This window comes from Mustela nigripes, unplaced genomic scaffold (genome assembly GCF_022355385.1).
Source record: "Mustela nigripes isolate SB6536 unplaced genomic scaffold, MUSNIG.SB6536 HiC_scaffold_75, whole genome shotgun sequence".
In the NCBI taxonomy this organism is placed as follows: domain Eukaryota; kingdom Metazoa; phylum Chordata; class Mammalia; order Carnivora; family Mustelidae; genus Mustela; species Mustela nigripes.
The window spans coordinates 3,285,705-3,304,228 of NW_026739490.1; the positions used below are offsets into that span (position 1 = coordinate 3,285,705).

At 45.2% G+C, this 18,524-nt stretch overlaps 1 protein-coding gene across 11 annotated transcripts in view; it reads left to right on the forward strand.

Annotated features, from left to right (window-relative positions):
• LOC132008155 (solute carrier family 23 member 2) overlaps window positions 1-18,524 on the forward strand; it is a 131,451-nt gene that overhangs the window by 91,985 nt on the left and 20,942 nt on the right. For all 11 annotated transcript variants that reach the window (XM_059386559.1, XM_059386557.1, XM_059386560.1 and 8 more), the window contains 3 exons: window positions 6,975-7,063; window positions 8,095-8,165; window positions 9,111-9,292. In XM_059386559.1, the coding sequence (XP_059242542.1) occupies window positions 6,975-7,063; window positions 8,095-8,165; window positions 9,111-9,292 (342 nt within the window). The remainder of the gene's footprint in view (window positions 1-6,974; window positions 7,064-8,094; window positions 8,166-9,110; window positions 9,293-18,524) is intronic.

Below are 18,524 nucleotides of genomic sequence, written 5' to 3' on the forward strand. Positions count from 1 at the left end.
GCCAGAAGCACTGTTGATTCAGGGTGAGCCATGTTTGCCAGAATAACCATGAGGGTGAGAGTCTTTCATATTCTGTCACATGAAGCAGGCATATAGTAGCAGATCGCAAGGTTTTCCCCTAACTTAAAAAAAAAAAAAAAAAAAGTCCATTTAACTCAAATTTTGGGTAGGAGGTTATAGAATTGGGAGCCAGTGAGAACTTGGAGCTAATGACTTTTGAGGTCATTAGCTTTGCCTCAGCCCCCAACCAGCTGTATTGGAGAGCTTTGGCGTCAGAGCAGGCATCATTCCTGTTCCACTGTTTTCCAGCCTTGTGACTTTGGACAAGCTGCCTGTTCTCTGAAAGCTGTCTTCCCTCATCTGTAAAGTGGTAATTAATAATGGTGAAATTGTTAGCATCAAATGAGATAATGCCTGGAACCTGTCCACACCTGCCTGTTTGCTCTCATTATTTTAGTGGGCCTTCTGGAAGGGAAGGAGGCAGGCGGGTGCAGGTGAGGTGGCGGGGTGCAGGGGGGCAAGGGCTAGGCTGTCTGGCTGAGCATCATGTCCTTGGTCCATGTGGTAGGTGGTTGCGTGCACTCCTCAGCCACACTGACAGCGTCCCCTGGCCAGGGTGGGGCCCTGAATCTGTCTCAGGCCATCAGAAAATGGTTAGGGTACGTCATCCACTCCTCGTGCGGCCTGAGCACCCGCCACCTCTCCACTGAGCCTACTCAGGTTTAGCTCCTTCAACACTGGCTTTTCCAGGATATTTCCCCTTCATTTGACATGCTGTTTCTCTGTGAGCGTTTCTGATGCTCCCGGGGCTAGGAGACTTAGTACATGTGGGGTTATCGAATTCAGTTATCCACGAAAGTGTTTTAGGCTAACAAAGTCTTGACTGGAAGTAGTTGATACTGTTACACTTGACAAGGAGGTTATCAAAATCATATCCAGCTAGCCCTCATGAATTCCTGTGCTCTGTCTGGACAAAGCCCCGGCTGTGAGCTGTGGCTTGGGAGGGAAGCGAGTTGGCTGCTTCCACTGAGGATCTCCAGGACTCTGTGACTGGAAGTGCTGACTGGAGCGTTCATCTAATTTTAGCATTTGCCTGTAAAACAAGAACAGCACATACTTGAAGAGAAAATATTATACTTGGGGGTGAAAAACAGAAAAGATAACACTTGTCTTTAGTGAGGAGGTTTTGTTTTGTTTTGTTTTATTTAGTCAATCCAGAATGGATTAGAGATCCAAATGCAAGAATCATGGAACTATATAAGTATTAGAATAAAACAAGGGTTAAATCCTATATAACCTAGAAGTAGGGAAAGACTTTTAAACTAGGACTCAAACCCCCAAAACAAAAGGATAACAAATTTGATAACATTAAATATAAAAAATTTTAAACTTTACATTGTAAAAATATACCATAAAAATGACAAACTGGGAAAGTATTTCTAATGTATCACAGATAAAGTCCAAATCTCTAATACAGAAAGGACTCTTAAAAGTCCAAGTATTTTAAGAATGAAAGAATATATTTTTATTTATTTCTTCCATTTTAAAAAATATTTTAAAAATTTTAAATTTCAATGTAGTTAACATAGTGTTATGTTAGTTTCTTGTATATAAGACAGTGATTCAACAATTCCATACGTCACCCAGTGCTTACCACAAGTGTACTTTTTAAAAAAAAATTAACGTGTAATATATTACTTGTCTGTGAATCATCAGTCTTACATAATTCATAGCACTCACCATAGCACATACTCTCCCCAGTGTCCATCACCCAGCCACCCTATCCCTCCTACCCCACTCCCCTCCAGCAACCTCAGTTTGTTTCCTGAGATTAAGATTCTCTTACGGTTTGTCTCCCTCCTGATCCCATCTTGTTTCAATTTTTTCCCTCCCTACCCCTACAACCCCCCCACCGCATCTCAAAATCCTCCTATCAGAGAGATCATATAATTGTCTTTCTCTGATTGACTTATTTCTCTTAGCATAATACCCTCTAGTTCCATCCATGGCGTTGCAATTTTGGGGGGTTTTGATGACTGCATAGTATTCCATTGTGTGGGGGGGTGTGCACACGTATGCGTTTGTGTATATATGTATGTATGTATACCACATCTTTATCCAGTAATCTGTTGATGGACATCTAGGTTCTTTCCATAGTTTGGCTATTGTGGACATTGCTGCTATAAACATTCAGGTGCATGTGCCCCTTTGGATCACTACATTTGTATCTTTAGGGTAAATACCCAGTTGCGTGATTGCTGAGTCGTAGGGTGGCTCTGTTTTCAACTTTTTGAGGAACCTCCATTCTGTTTTCCAGAATGGTTTCACCAGCTACAAGTGAACATATTTTAAAAAGGTTCCAAAAATTATGTAGGCAGAAAAAGCAGAAGACATGAATAGATCATAGAAAAGTTCTTCTCCATATGTAAGATTGTCAATTTATAATAATTAAACTAAAGCTACTCTCAGATACCACTTCTCACCTTTGGTAGATTCACAAAAAATAAAAATTTCAATGAGCCACTCTGATGGCAAGACTGTAGAAGAACATCTTATACATTGCTGTCAGGAGTGAAAATAGTTCAACCCTTATAAAGAATTTTACAATATCTAGAGTATATATGCATTTACCATTTGATCTAGCAATCCCACTTACAGAAATTTACACTGAAGATACACTCCCATACATGCAAAACAGTGCCCCAAAGTTGTTTATTGCTATATCATTTGTAATGGCAAAATATTTAACAACTCAAATGCGTATCTGCAGGAGACTGGCTGCTGTTTGTGCATCACACACTATAGTCCATGCAGCCCTGAGAAGAAATGGGGGCGATCTCTGTAGTGGTAGAGAGTAAGTTCCAGGATATGCAGGAAAAAACAAGTGGCAAAAAAGTGTGAGTGCAGTCATGGGAACAAGGATAATTACGAAGGAAGGAAAATGGTTACCTGTAGGAAGTAGCTGAGAATGGGATGGAAGGGATGAGGTAGGAGTGAGACTCTTCTGGTATCTCTCTCTGTGGTTTGATTTTTAAACTGTACAAATGTTCAACATGCTCAAAACCTAAATCTGAAAGGATGAAGAAAAGCAAATCCTAAAATTACAGAAACCCATGAGCCTAACTACATGTCAAATTGCTAACCACACAGAAAAGAATTCATTCACAGACTTCAGAACACAGTACTTTCCATGCCCTGAATGGGATGGAAAACAGAAATCTTAAGTCTTTTTTTTTTTTTTTTTAAGAGTTTATTCAACAGAGAGAGCACAGGCAGATGGAACGGCAGGCAGAGGGCAAGGGAGAAGCAGGCCCCCTGCTAAGCAGGGATCCTGACCTGAGGCTTGATCCCAGGACCCTGAGATCTTGACCTGAGCTGAAGGCAGACACGTTAGCCAAATGAGCCACCCAGGTGCCCCAAAATATTAATAGCCTTAATAATCTTAGTAGTCTTTTTTTTTTTTAAAGGATTTCATTTATTTATTCATGAGAGACAGAGAGGCAGAGGCTGAGCAGGGAGCCTGATGCAGGACTCTTGATCCCAGGACTCTGGGATCATGACCTGAACCGAAGGCAGACGCCCAACCATCTGAGCCACCCAGGTCCCTTTAGTAGTCTTGTTAGTTATGGTTTTGGTGTAATTCTGTGCTGTATTCTGTTACAGGATAAACCAAATGAATAACATATTGATGGTGATGGAAATCGGGACGCTCAGTGTAGGGAAAGGAGAGACATAAATATGGAAAGAAAGGAGATAATACTGGGCTGAGCTACAGGTGTCATTGTGACCCCACGATTCAACAATGAATCCTAGCTCTATTCACTAAATGCCACCCTAGTAACTGTGAGCACACCTGGTGTTTCATCTCGGTTTCTAAATCCCACTCTCCACTAAAATGGACTGGGCTTCCTCGGCAGCTCGGGGGTTGTTTTTTCTGTCACTGTAAAGCAGTAAATCCCTTTACTGGCACAGGGGTAGTCTGCCTTTGTGGTGCCTGGTGCCTCAGCTTTAGCCAGAAATGATTATTCCGTATGCAGACTGGAGGCCTCATCCGAGACTGATGCACCAGGCCAGGGTGAGATGCAGAAATTGCTGTTTTCAACCAGCACCCCAGGGATCATGAAGCAGCTTCCTGGCAGCTTGCAGGGTGACTTGGAGAAGTCGCGGACAGAAAAGCCTGAGTTATAGGGGAAAGCATTTTGAACCCGAGGAAGGAGATCTTGGAATGTTTCCTGGAGGACGTGGTATTTTCTCTGTGCCTTTGAATGAAGAATAAAAATTGATTGTTGGAAGTGAGTTGATGACTGAGAAGGGCAAAGGCTCAGAAGTGAGAAGCTAGAGTGCAGGTCTGTGAAGGGGCTGTTGAGAAAGAGCATGGGGCCCGGGGCTCTGGTCTCCTGGGTTCAGAGGAGGAAATGGGACGCCTCCAACTGAGTTCTAAAGAAAATAAGGCTGAGGTTAGGTTTTTCTCCATCCTAAGGCTAGAGCCCGACATGGGAATGCGTCAGCACAGTAAAGGTGCCTGTCTGCTCAGATTTGTTTCCTCATAACGTTTAGGGGCACTATTAACCTTAAAAGCTCATCTGCAAAAACCCACCACCTCTTCCCGTGTTTCAGATAATACTTTTCCTCTACACTGGGGCAGCACACTTTGCCTGTAAAGGGACAAGCAGTAAACATTTTGGGCTCTGTGGTCTCTCTTGGGATTACTAGGCTCTACCATTGTAACCCCAAAGCAGCTGCAGACAACTGTGGCTGTGTCCTGGGGAAACCTTCCTCACAAAGACAAGTCATTTGCTAGATTGGGTTCATGGGCTGGTTTGCCAGCCCCCAGTGTAAAGAAAGGCACAGTTTGATTCGTTTCCCTTCCTGCTGTCAGGACAAAGTAAAAGAGTGGGCAGTCCTGCCCACAATGGGGGAGCCCGGGGACCCAAGGTGGTGACTGGTGTGTGACCAAGTGTAGAGGGATGAGCCCTGTGCAGGCAGAAGGTCAGCTGTCTGCTGGGGAAGAGCTTCAGAAAGCCCCGTCAGCCCCTGAGAGTATCTAGTGTGTACAGCAGCCACCCCTGTCCTCCTGCCAGTGCTGTGTGGGGTGGGCAGTGTGCTCGGGGTTGAACCATGAACGTGTGAGCCAGCCCTTTCCAGAGTCCTGCGAGCCTGGGGTAGAACAGGTGGGGATTTTCTGTTACCACACACTTTCAAAGGAATGCAGGAGCCCCAGTTGCTTGAAATGAGGGAGATTCTTTGCACCTGTGTTCTCAGCACCTTTGGTCATGGTTAAGCCATAAAATATTTGCCCTGAAAGGTGCCCAGGTGATGGTCTGGTCCAGACGAGGTCAGGAGTAGTTCATGTCCCTGGGAGTGGAACCCAGAGCCAGTCTTTACTTTGCTACCAGTGAGTCAAGCAGTATGGTGTCGATGGCACCATTTCTAGGACGAGGTCTCTAAATGCAATCCATGTTATGTGGCCCTGGGATATGATGCTGAAAATCCAAAACGATAGTAAAGCAGATGCTATTTGGGTCATTTGAGATGGCATCCATTCCAGATGAGATGTTGACCTCCTTTTGCCCCTTCAGAGCATTTCTGAAAATTTATCCAACCAAACAGTGTTTTCCTTTAATGTATATTCCCACTTCAGGTCACCTTCACTCCCACTTTCGATGGTACTGTGCTCTGGGCCCTTCTGACAGGTAATCGTAAATGGACGGTTGGTAGAGGGCGTGCCCACATGAATGACGGCCGGCAATGCCTCTGGTCTGCCCTGTGCAGCCCTATGGCACCCTGGCGCCAGCCAGCATCCTGCCTGCTCACAGTGATTTCATGGCATGACTGAAACAGCCAGGAGAACAAGAGAATCTTGAGCCCGTGGCTGGCGCAGAGAGGTGTGTGCCAGCGCTGGGCTTGTAACAAGGCTCCTTCAGCCAGAGCCACCTCCTCTTAGCCCACTTCCTGTTCCAGTTGGGGTCAGATGTGCTGTCAGAGCACAGGGGGGCATGTGCCGGGTGCCGGTCCACTGGCCAGGACGCTGACACAAGGCTGCTGGGGAATATTTCAGAAGGATCTCTACATCTGGGAGTTGCCAGCCCTGCCAATAGAAGGAGTCATTTTTAGATTTCACCCTGAAAAGATTAAAAATAGCAGTCAAGTTCTCATGTTAGCCTGTAAAGCTACCTTCATACATTTATAGTTGAAATGTTGTACACATTCAAAAATCTTTTGAATTTGAGTAGCTTAGGTGTTCAAAAAGGCAGCATGGAGTATCTAAAATGTAATTGAATGGTGGCATTTGAGGATTGAAGGCAGGAGATTTTACAGAGAGTCTGCATGCTTTCGGGGTTCTTTAAAAATAGGGTTTAGAACTCTTGAGTATTTTTTATGATTAAGCAGGATGTTATATCTACTGCTGATTTGTAACTTACAGCTTTTCTTTCCTCAGTAGTTCTAGATCACTAATGTGATTATGATGCTTATCCTGTAGGATTTAGGGCAGTTTTTGATTTACAAAATGGAATGATGGGTTGGGGGGATAGATTTTTCTCCTGTGATAACCAATAAAGATGTGAAGGGGAAGAGGAGGAGGGTGGTAAATTGGAAGACACACCCGTGTTTAAGAAGGAGCTCACAAGCTCAGCAGGAGAGCAAGACGCCCGAATGCCCGACATCCCCCACCCCCGAGGGGAAAGGTGGTGATGGCAGGGCCTGGTATTGGGGTGTGGGCACTGACCACAGGGCTCCCCCAGGGCCCATGCAGGGCTGTGTTTGGGGAGAGCAGCAGGAGGGGAGGACGGAGAAGCTGGCGGCCCTGGCCGCGTGCAGAGGAGATCTGTGTAGCCCGGGGCTCTTTCTCCCGCGCGTGCCTGCATTTACTCATGTGCTGTGTGTCTATGGAAAAGACTGTTAAGCTGTCAAATCGTGAACTACCTCGGTAGTTCCTGATGCCGTGATCATGGTTTTGGTCTCGTTTCTTTTAGGTTACCCCTGTTTCAGGCCAGTGCTTTTGCATTTCTGGCCCCTGCTCGAGCCATCCTGTCTTTAGATAAATGGAAATGTAACACCACAGGTAACTGCAGTTATTTCCACGTACGTCATTGGGGTCCCTTAGCGCAGGTGATAGAAGGGAGGCCTGGACGTGCTGCCCTCGGCGGCCTTAAATCCTTTCTGGAATCAGGCACAGAACACAGAAGCAACAAACCGCTTAGAATACTCCAGTCTGTGGATCGTGTTTCTGTCTCTCTCTCTCCCCCACTCATTCATCCCTAACCCCAGAGCAAGTAAGGACCAGAAGGAGCCTCATTTCTCTATGCTAATGAAATTGATAAATATGGGAATGGACTAGAACAACATTTGTGCTATTTTTCTGCCTCTTTTCTTTCAGTGGATTTTATGAACCACCAGTAATCACTCTCTTTGCTGCATCAGCATCCCTTCTCTGAACCATCTTTGCTTTTGAAGGACCTGGCTGCTTTGGTTTTCTGCAAATGACTTTCACTCCCCACCCCCACCCCACCCCGTTAGTGATTACAGAGATCCTTAAATAGCCTGATAAGGTCAGGAAAAAATCAGATAGGGGGTTTGAGAAAAATCAGATAGTCCTGTTGTACTCTCAAAATACTGTTACACTTTTTGGCTCTAGGAGCAAAGTTTTCCAACCTTCGTTTCCTTCCTTGCTCCTAGGAGTTAGTTGGTGACCACGGATTTGATTTAGGAACTGGAAAAGGCCCTCTGTTTTCTCCAGACTTTAGAAAAACCTCAGTCAGCAGCCTTGCTATCAGGCATTTCAGTTAGTTCCGCTGCTTGCAAAGGTTGGTCTTTGTGTGAGGAGGCCACTAGCAGTATGAATCCCCAGTTCAGTCAGCTTTTGACGCTCCGGGAGCGCTCAGTCAATGACTACATGTGGTTACGTTAGCGTTGGGAGTCCACCTTTCAGTATGGTAAGCCATACTGTCGTAACAGGAATTTCAGGGATGGGTATTTTATACAAATATACGTAAAACAGAGAAGAAATTTCTCCTTACAAAGAGTGAAATGAATATATCCTGTGAAGCATCAGTGTCACTCCAAAAAAATACTGTCTTTGTTTTTGTTTTCAAGATGTTTCAGTGTCCAATGGAACCACAGAGCTGCTGCACACAGAGCACATTTGGTACCCCCGGATACGCGAGGTAAAACTTGAGCACGGTCTGCATGCGGCTTCTTTGTGTTTCTTCCCCGCTTCCCAAGAATTTGTGCTTCCTTGCGCTAAGCCCTCCTTTTCTTTTCCAACTTTGGACATGTTTATTTCTTCTGTGAAACTAAGGTGCCATCACTATGAAATGAAGTGTGCAGAAATGCTTTATGCCACCATCCAGTGTTGTTTCTTGCCCTTCATTTCCCTCCCTACCCCTTACCGTGTGCCCACGGACCGGATACACAACCTCCAGTGTAACTGGCCCAGCGGGACACGGCTCCCTGGCAGGGAGTGACAGAGGCTGGCCTATGGGCAGCAGAACTCTTCATCCCAGCCTGTGTTTGCCTGTGTGTGGGGAAGGAATTAAAGATACTGGTCTGCTGTGGTGCACTTGAACAGAACAGGGCAGGAGAACACAGCTGGGAGTCCTCAGCCATGAAGAATGGCTGACTGTTTATCCAGATCTTCCCAAACCTGGAAGATCTTTTACCATTAGTTCATAATGGACGCAGACACAGCCCTTCCCCACTGTAGGAGGGTTCTTTTAGAATTTGTATCAATAATACCTCCTTCTCCATATCCCTCAGGGACTCACTCTAGAGTCTGTGCTGGAGTGTTCCTCTGAGGCTGGCTTTGAATGTCCCATGTCTTGAGCGGGAATGATAACTCTCTCACTTGTCCATGGGGTGGCAGGTTGACGGTACATCTATCAGTGCCCGTTTATGTGATGCTCCTATAGTGACCATGTGATTCATAGGTTGGCTAGACCCCACTCACTCCACTGGTTTCTTTTGAGGCCTCAGGAATTTTCCAGCTGTGTCATGCCTGTTAGGTAGTAAGTCGCTGCTTGGCAGAACTGTCCAGTGTGATTGTGGGTGACATTTGGAGTGTACGATCTACAGGCTGCTCACTCTCCTGTCTCTGGCCTCTCTCGTTCCAGATCCAGGGCGCCATCATCATGTCCTCACTGATAGAAGTGGTCATTGGCCTCCTCGGCCTGCCTGGGGCTCTGCTGAAATACATCGGGCCCCTGACCATTACACCCACGGTGGCTCTCATCGGGCTGTCCGGCTTCCAGGCAGCAGGAGAGAGAGCGGGGAAGCACTGGGGCATCGCCATGCTGTGAGTGCTCTGGACCGCTTGGCACAGACTGTCAGCACCTCCCCTTCCCACCACCCAGCGGCAGCCTCGGCGGTGTGGGATGGGGGGGTTCGTGGTGTTATGAGCATTTACACAGAGCTTAGGAGATAGGTGGTGTTTTTTTTTGTTGTTTTTTTTTTTTTTTTTTAAACTTGATCTGTTTCTTGGCAGAAAGTTATTGAAGGGTTTAAGTCCCAGAGGTTGGGGAGTGACATTGCAGTCAAGGTATTCCAAAGACCTGTTTGGCAGCCATGTGTAGAGTGAGGGTTGTAAGGCTTCGGGCTTTAGGAAGGGGGTATAAAATGGTGATGCCATTAGTTTTTAACTTTTGAGGTCATGCCAAGTCTCTTGCATACATGAATGGAAAACACTGAGAAGCCAGATCCTATAGGTGAGACTCAAAAAAACCCTTCCCGATTGGCAGGAGACAGGGATGCTATAGGACTGTATGTTGGCATTGATAGGAGATGTGACTCCCCAGGCTCCTGCCTGAGTCCTGCCAGGCATTGCTGGTCCTTCAGTGTGGAAGTGCGAGTCCATTAAAGATGTCATTTACCCCTTGATGTGTTGTCAGAAAAGACATCCAGGACCTTGGTAATATTATAAGATTGATTATTAGAGCCATAGAACTCTATACCACAAATAGAACCCACATTCTTTTTGTGTGCCTGAAGAGCACATATAAGAGTTGATCTTGTCAGAGGGAAATGGTACAAAACCTGGAATTTTGCCAATCAGTGAAATTCCTAAAACCAAGTAAATAATCATAGAAAGGAATTTTCTAGTTGTTTTGTTTTGTAAGATCTTCTGTAATTGTCTAACAGCATGCGCCCTGCCTGAGCCTGTGCTTTGGTACAGCTTTGTATGCACTGTAAGTTAAGGTAGGCACTGCCGCTCGCCCCATTCAACAGGAAAAGAAGCAGAGGCACAAAGAGGCAAAGTTCGTTGCCCAAGCTTGCACAGCCAGTAGGTGGCTGCCATGGTTTTCAGAACTCAAACAGTTTGACCAGAATTTACCCTGTAACACTTAATCCTGCCGGTCTGTGCTGGAACGAGTAAAGTGCATCCTTGCGAAATTATAATCCATCTCTCCTTACAGATTAAGGTATGTGGAAATGTCCAGGATTGTTCTTAATTTTCTCATTTTACTTAAGGTTGGTCAGTATTGCCCACACCAGCACGGGTGTGTAGAAGGGCGTGGAAGAATGTCTGTTCAGTGAAATGCAGTAAGTTGCAAGAAGGAGAAGATGTAATTACCATCACACGGTAATTAGAAACCAGCAGCAAAAGGGTGAACAAAACCCCAGATCACTTAGAAGCTGGAAAGTGCTGTTATAAATCGCTCCTAGTCAGAGGGGAAATTGAAAGTTCACAATTACTGATAATTTTAGAAGATTAGGGTAAGAACCGACCAATCCCACAGAGCAGTCAGAGTTCTAAAAAAAATGCACAGTCTTAGGGTGCCTGGGTGGCTGTCTGCTTATTCCTCTCCCTCTGCTCTCCCCTGCACCACTCTCACTCTCTCAAATAAATTTTAAAAATCTTAAAAAACAAACAAACAAGCCCACACAATCTTAAAGGCAAAGTACATGAAGAGCTTATCTCTAGAATCTAGAAAAACAGGATAAAAATGGAGGCTAATGGAAGCAGGGGACCAAAAATTAATATATATACAAAAATACAGAAAAAATAAAAGTGAAGAATCCCAACATTGGTTCTTTGGAAAATAACACATGGACACGCTTCTGGCAAGGCTAACTGAGCAGGGAAGGGGGTGAAGGCCCAAATGGAGGATAAAGCTCTAGGTCCATGGAGGAAGAGTTCTAGCTGTGCTTGCTGTCCCCAAATTTAAAAAGAATGACAGCAAATTAATAAAATGGGTGGTTTCCAGAAAAACATAAAAACCCAAACAGGCTCCTCCTCACCCTGATCATTCAATGCCAGGGTTCCTCAGAACCTGGTTTCAGGCTGCCTCCCCACCACATGCTTTTCCCCTGGGGGACCCCGTCTAGTGCACAACCCTGGCAAGCCTCTATTATGCTGGTGACTTCCACAGAAGCCTGAAGCCAGACCTCCAGACGCTAGACTTCAGGTCCAAGCCCTGGCCTGCACCCTCCAGGTGCTGGGACACAAGACACCTCAAACTTCAGAGGAAGAAAGGGTCAAGCTTTTGACTCCCAAACCACTCCTCCCCTCCTGCCATCTTGTTCTCGATCAGAGCCACAATACACAGCCAGCTGGTGAAGCCAGAAGTCCTGCAGGTGTCCCTGATTCTTTGCTTCCTCTCTCTCCCCACGTCCACGCCATCTTTCTGCCTCACCTCCAGAGCCCGTCCCGCCACTGGACAGTCCTCATCCTCGGTCATTGCTTCCAGACTGGTCTCCAACTTCTGCTTGCTCCCTTCTTGCCCATTCACAGCCCTGTGAAGTACTTGGTCACTCTCTACTCCTTTCTCTACCTTGTGAAACTCTACTTGGACACAAGCTAGAATTTTGGAAGCTTGTAGGTCTTTTCGTTGTCTGTGTCTGAAGCCTTCCTCACAGTCCCTCATTCTATTTATATCTCGCACTGGGCACTTGGGGCCTTTTCACTCTGGAATCTCAGACATTTGGGGGTGGGGGTGGGGTGGAAATGATCCTGAATTATTTCAAGGATGCCTTCCTCCCCTCCATTCCTGCTTGTCCCTTTCTGGAACTTTTAGAATGTTGGACCTTCCAAGCCCTTCCTCTGCTTTCCAAATCATTTTTGTCTCTGTTCATGGGAAATTTCCTCAGTTGTTTCTGTGTATCCATTGTCCATCTTTTCCTTTTGGCTCTCCTGTTTTTTAGTTTCCAGCCAACTCCTTTTGTACTTGGGCTACCAGTTCTGTAAGGCTTCAGCTCAGTTCTGGTCCCCTTGGCACCTCCAGCACCTGGCCCACTGCCTGTGTTTAGTAAGCACCTCATAATAAGCAAGGGGAGGACTGGGGCTTGTGAGTATACCCCTGATGCAGGAAGAGGCAAGAATGCTGTCAGAGGATTTTATCTCTAATAAAAGTTCTGGGCTCCAGTGGTTAGTGAGTATATTGTATTTCAAGGAAGGGCAAATTCCCACACTCATTAAGTGGTTCTGGCACTTTGAGAAACCAGGGAAACTTCCCAGCCAGTTTTATCTACATGGCAGATTCTTTTTTTTTTTTTTTTTTAAGATTTTATTTATTTATTTGACAGACAGAGATCACAAGTAGGCAGAGAGGCAGGCAGAGGGGGCAGGGGGGAAGCAGGCTCCCTGCTGAGCAGAAAGCCCAATGTTGGGCTCCATCCCAGGACCCTGGGATCATGACCTGAGCAGAAGGCAGAGGCTTGAACCCACTGAGCCACTCAGGCACCCCTACATGGCAGATTCTGACAGAGCTAATACCGTAGGGAGGTTCTGGACCAACATTTTCTTTCCTCCCTATGGCTGGTGTCAAGCCTCAAGCTTAGTACAGATTTGTTTAGGTAGTGGCATGCCAAAGCTCAGCATCTTTTTCTACTTTGTCTCCTTGTGATCTTTTATTTATTTTTTTTTAAAGATTTTATTTATTTCACAGACAGAGATCACAAATAGAGAGGCAGGAAGAGAGAGAGGGAAGCAGGCTCTCTGCTGAGCAGAGAGACCAATGTGGGGCTCTATTCCAGGACCCTGGGATCATGACCTGAGCCAAAGGCAGAGACTTTAACCCACTGAGCAACCCAGGCGCCCCTGATCTTTTAAAAGGCAAGTGTGCAGAAGACTCTTTTCAGAAAAAGGCCTTAGTGTACAGCTCTGCACACACAGTTTATTTTTTTAGTGCCATATCTAGTAGCATATTTTGGAAGAATGTTCTTTGGAACATGGTTTGGGAAAATGATTTTATAGATAATAATACAAAAGCCAGCACACTATGTGTGTCATTTTAGGAACTCAAGGATGATTAAATATTAGGGGAAAAAAGTTTATTTTTATTTTTTTTTTTTTTAAGATTTTATTTATTTGACAGAGATCATAAGTAGGCAGAGAGGCAGGTGGGGCGGGGGTGGGGGGAGCAGGCTCCCTGCTGAGTACAGAGCCTGATGCCAAGTTGGATCCCAGGACCCTGAGATCATGACCTGAGCCGAAGGCAGAGGCTTAACCCACTGAGCCACCCAGGTGCCCCCCGCCAAAAAAAGTTTTTAAAGATTTATTTGTCAGAGAGCAAGAACACAAGTGGGGCGTAGCAGTAGGCAAAGGGAGAAGCAGGCTCCCCGCTGAGCAGGGAGCCCAATGTAGGGCTCCATCCCAGGACCCTGAGATCATGACCTGAGCTGAAGGCAGATGCTTAATCAACTGAGCCACCCAGACGTCCCTAGAAAATTTATTATAGGCCCATGGTGGATTTAATTAATAAAAAACCATGATGACAACTACATCAGTCAAATTCAGTCTCTATCTCTGCTGCCAATTACTAGCAGTATGGGAATAGAAGGATCTTTCATGAATAAAAGTTTTAAGTGCCTCATCCTTTAACAGTGAGAGACAGATATCAGGCCTGCCTGCCGAAATCAGAAACCAAGATAAGCGTGTTTGTTATTACCAGTGTCATTTAAGATTGTTCTGGACGTGCTAGTCAGTGAAAAAGAAAATAAAGTAATATGGGCCATTCCCAAAGAAGTCAGAGAGAAGGAAATGGTGACTTGCTCTTACAAGAATTAAAATACATTTCAGAACTTAATAACAATATTGTAGCCCTGGGAAGGATAGACATTGGTAGAGCAGAATAGGAGTGACCGAAACAGAACCAAGAAGAAATTAATATTTAGTGTAAGATGGTAATCATATCAGAAATCAGTGGGGAATAGAAGAATTACATGAGAAAAATTATTTAGAAAAAATTTAGATTCCTAGTTTATATTAAATTATATTTCGGTTGAATTAAAGACTTAAGTAGAGAAAGTAAAACAATAAATGTGCCAGAAGAAAATGTACATAAATATTTAATCATGGGCGGAGAAGATATGTTTTTTTAAAGATTATTTATTTTTGCAAGAGAGAGTGTGTGAGGTCAGAGGGAGAAGCAGACGCCCCACAGAACAGGGATCCTGATGTGGGACTCCATCTCGGGACCCTGGTGTCATAACATGAGCTAAAGGCAGACATTTAACCCATTGAGCCACCCAGCCGTCCAGAGGAAGATCCTTCTTAAAGCAGATAATGTAAAGGGAAAGACTGATTGATTTTACTACTGATGCATTTAAAACTCCCATCAAAACCCACTGAAATTAAGCCTCTGCCTTTGGCTCAGGTCATGATCCCAGGGTCCTGGGATCAAGCCCTAAATCGGGCTCTCTGCTTGGTGGGGAGCCTGCTTCCTCCTCTTTCTCTGCCTGCCTCTCTGCCTACTTGTGATCTCTGTGAAATAAATACATAAAATCTTAAAAAAAAATAAACCACAAACTAAACTATAAATGAATCTTGGATATATTTACAACAAATTCCATTAAAAAGGTTAAGGTCCTTAATTTATAGTTTCATTAAGGGAGAGTCCTGGTGGAATAATGGATGAAGGGTATCATATGAGCAGCCATTTAATCAAATAAAGGAAGTATAAATAGCTAACTAGTATGTAAAAAGGGTTAGCCTCCCCGGTTATCACAATGCTGCATATTCACAGGGATTTTTTTTTTAATTTATTTATTTTAGAGAGCTGGGGGAGGGACAAAGGGAGAGAGAGAGAATCACGAAGCAGACTCCCCGCTGAGCGTGGAGCCCAATGTGGGGCTCGATCCCAGGACCCAGAGATCATGACCTGAGCCAAAATCAAGAGTCAGCCGCTTAACTGCTGGAGCCACCTAGGTGCCCCTTCACAGGGATTTATATAGCAGTGGGGGCAGTGGTGGTAGGTCAGACTATACTGACACGGGTTCCTAAGTCAGCCAAGAGAGGCACAGTTAGAGGCAGGTTCTCAAGAGAGGATAAATGGGGTGACATTCCCAACTCTAAGCATTGGTTCTGGATGACAGCTGCTTTTCATGAGAAAACATTATTTTGATTACTTTCATACAGTTTTCAAACCTGTTCAAATACAGAATAGTGTAAGGAACCCCCATGTACCATCACCACATATATTAAATATATTAAAATTCTAGTCATTTGAAGTTTAACAGTAATTAGACAGGGAAATCTAAATTAAAATAATATTTCCTCCCACCCACTCCCTCACCTCAAAAATAAATAAATAAATAAATAAATAAATAAATAAATAAAGTCACAATTGATGAGTGAGAAGTTCGTATTTGCCCTGTATGCCTGAACACAAACATAGTGACAGATGCAGCTTTACCAGGATCGTCTGCTTTTCACCCTAACAGTTTTCTGGGCTCATCTCTCCAAGACTGTGTGTTTAGATCTGCTCCATTCTTTGTAAAATTGCACAATGCTGAATAGTATGGAATAGTGTAGAATTTATGAAACCATTCCCCCATTGATACTCATGCTTGTTGTTTAAAGTATTCGCTGTTGTGAACAATGCTGAGATACATACTCTTCAGTGTAAGGAATGAAAGTTAAACAACGATAATTTTTTAAATTGACGAAATTGGTAGGTATTTAAAAGTATAAGACTTTATGGGGCGCCAGCGTGGCTCAGTTGGTTAAGCCTCTGACTCTTGATTTCGGCTCAGGCCATGATCTCGGGGTCCTGGAATCAGGCCCTGGTGGGCTCCCAGCTCAGCAGGGACCCTGTCCCTCTGGCCCTCCTCACTTGCGCTGTCTCGATGTCTCTCTCTCTCAAATAAATCTTTAAAAAAAAAAAAAAAGTATAAGACCTGGTATTGCAGTGAGAAGCAAGTGGATGTCTTTGGTCTCTGGGTGGGATTTGTAAATTCTTTCAGCTTTTGTGTATTTGGCAGTTTGTATCAGAAGCTTTTTAATAAGGAAAAAAAGAGCTTTTTCATAAGGCATTTACTGTTTGACAGATCCATTCCAGTCCTAGGATCCTGCCCTAAGGAAATATGTAGATAGGTGCCAGGAGGGGTGATCTACCACAGTTGTTTATGCTCCTGGTGTCACACCATATGGAAATTGTGTAACAAGACGTGGTATGTGCATAAGGCAGAATGCTAAGTAGCCACTGAGGTGCAGTTGCTTATTTCCATCTGTTGAGGTGGCATTAATAGGGGCTACAGGCTAGTTAGGAAGCATGTTGTGAAGTGTGATTCCTTTTTGGGTCAGATGATGGACCTATTAGTGCTTCAAGGGCAAGGGTGACGTCAGTGGTCCCATGTCCCTCTCTAACCCTGGTGCCCCAGACCCAGTGATGCCCTGTAAATATCCAGGGAGTGGAAGCTGCTCAGAATCTATAGGCCGAATGTTACATTGTTGTTAAGCTGGGGTGATGAGTGGTCTTCAGGATTTTGTCTTTCTTTTTGCTTATTCACCTTTTATAATTTTCCTACATTGTAGTCTGCATTGCTTGCATAATATTTGTAAGGTAGAAAGTCAGCAAGCCTGTGGTTGGACAGAACCCTGGGCTGAGGACCTGTGGCTGGCTTATCCTTTCCCCTTCTCTGCTTGGCCAAGATGCATGGGCTCAGGCACACCCCTCACCTCTGAGCCTCTGCTGTGGCCTCTCTGTGATGGGACTGCCTGCTCCACCTGCTACACAGGCTGTTTGAGGACAAACAAATTAGAAGGGGGGGGATGGGTTTTAGAGTGGCAGGAAAATGAAGTGTTCATCTGCCTAGTCCACCCTAGTTCATTTGCACTGCCAGATTTGGCCTGAGATCTGGGTGTCCTTCCTGGAATTCTCTGTCCCCCCTCCCCTTGTAAACATGCTTTAAAACGTGAACACCATGGTGCAGGCAATGACAGGTGGCTGTTGCCTGAATAATAGACTTGGGGTCTTTTGGAATCTCAGAGTGTTCACTTTGAAATAAATCAGCATTTTTTTGGAACATGAAAACTTTATGTTAATCTAAATTTAAAGTAAACCAGTTTTAGCACCCATCATTACCATAACATTTTTTTAAAAGATTTTATTTGTCAGAGAGCATGAGAGAGCGAGCACAAGCAGGGGGAGCAGCAGACAGAGAGGGAGAAGCAGACTCACCACTGAGCAGGGAGCCCGATAATTGGACTTGATCCCAGGATCCTGGGATCATGACCTGAGCTGAAGGTAGACACTTAGCCAACTGAGCCACCCAAGTGTTCACCATAACCTTTTTTTTTTTAAGATACATATTTATTTATTTGACAGACAGAGATCTCAAATAGGTGGAGAGGCAGGCAGAGAGAGAGAGAGAGGAGGAAGCAGTCTCCCCACTTAGCAGAGAGCCCGATGCGGGGCTTGATCCCAGGACCTCGAGATCATCACCTGAGCTGAATGCAGAGGTTTAACCCACTGAGCCATCCAGGTGCCCCCACCATAACATTTTTAAGTTAAACTTTACCACCCTGTGGGGAATTAAAATAGCTTGGGCACATGTGTATTTCCAACTTCAAACTGGTACTGGCTCGATGACTTTGTATTTGGGCTGAGATCCCCATCGCCAGGTGGACAAAGAACTTGGGCAGGTGGGGAGAAGGGAGAAGATGGAGCAGCATGAGCCTGTTCTCCGGCTAGCTATAGACCACGTGCCTCGTTAGGAATGTGACAGTGAAGCTGCACTTGACCCACTGTCAGCGGAGCTGATAATTCCATCTCTGCAATTGGAGCTGTGCCCAGGAACAATTAAGCTGAACTTTGACTGGGAACCCACTTTTGTACCAACTCTCCCTCGGGTCGTAAGTGAGAGTGTATCCCTATGGGCGATGAAACACATCTTTGTAGACCTTCATTGTGTCAGCAATGGGAAGTCGTCCCACACCTGCTGTGCTTGGTAGCGGGCGTGCCGGGTCCTGCTGCAGAGCAGTCATCTGATGTTGCTGCCTCCTCTGATCCTCAGTGCAGCTGGGTCAGGGGTGGGGGGCTCGAGGTAGATGGCCTTCTGAGCCAGCCCTAGTATCCCTGCTCTTAGGATAGTGTGGCAAAGTAGTTCAGAGCCAGGCTGCAGAGCTAGACCCCTTGGCCCAACCCCCCTGCAAACTCATGCCTGCGTAATATTGGACCACTGGCTTTATCTGTCTGGGACGTGGATGGTCACAGAAGCCACCGCTGCAGAAGGCTGGGATGGTGGGCGGCATGACCCTCACATAATATCTGACGCACAAACCTCTCAGGAAAGTTATTAATACTGAA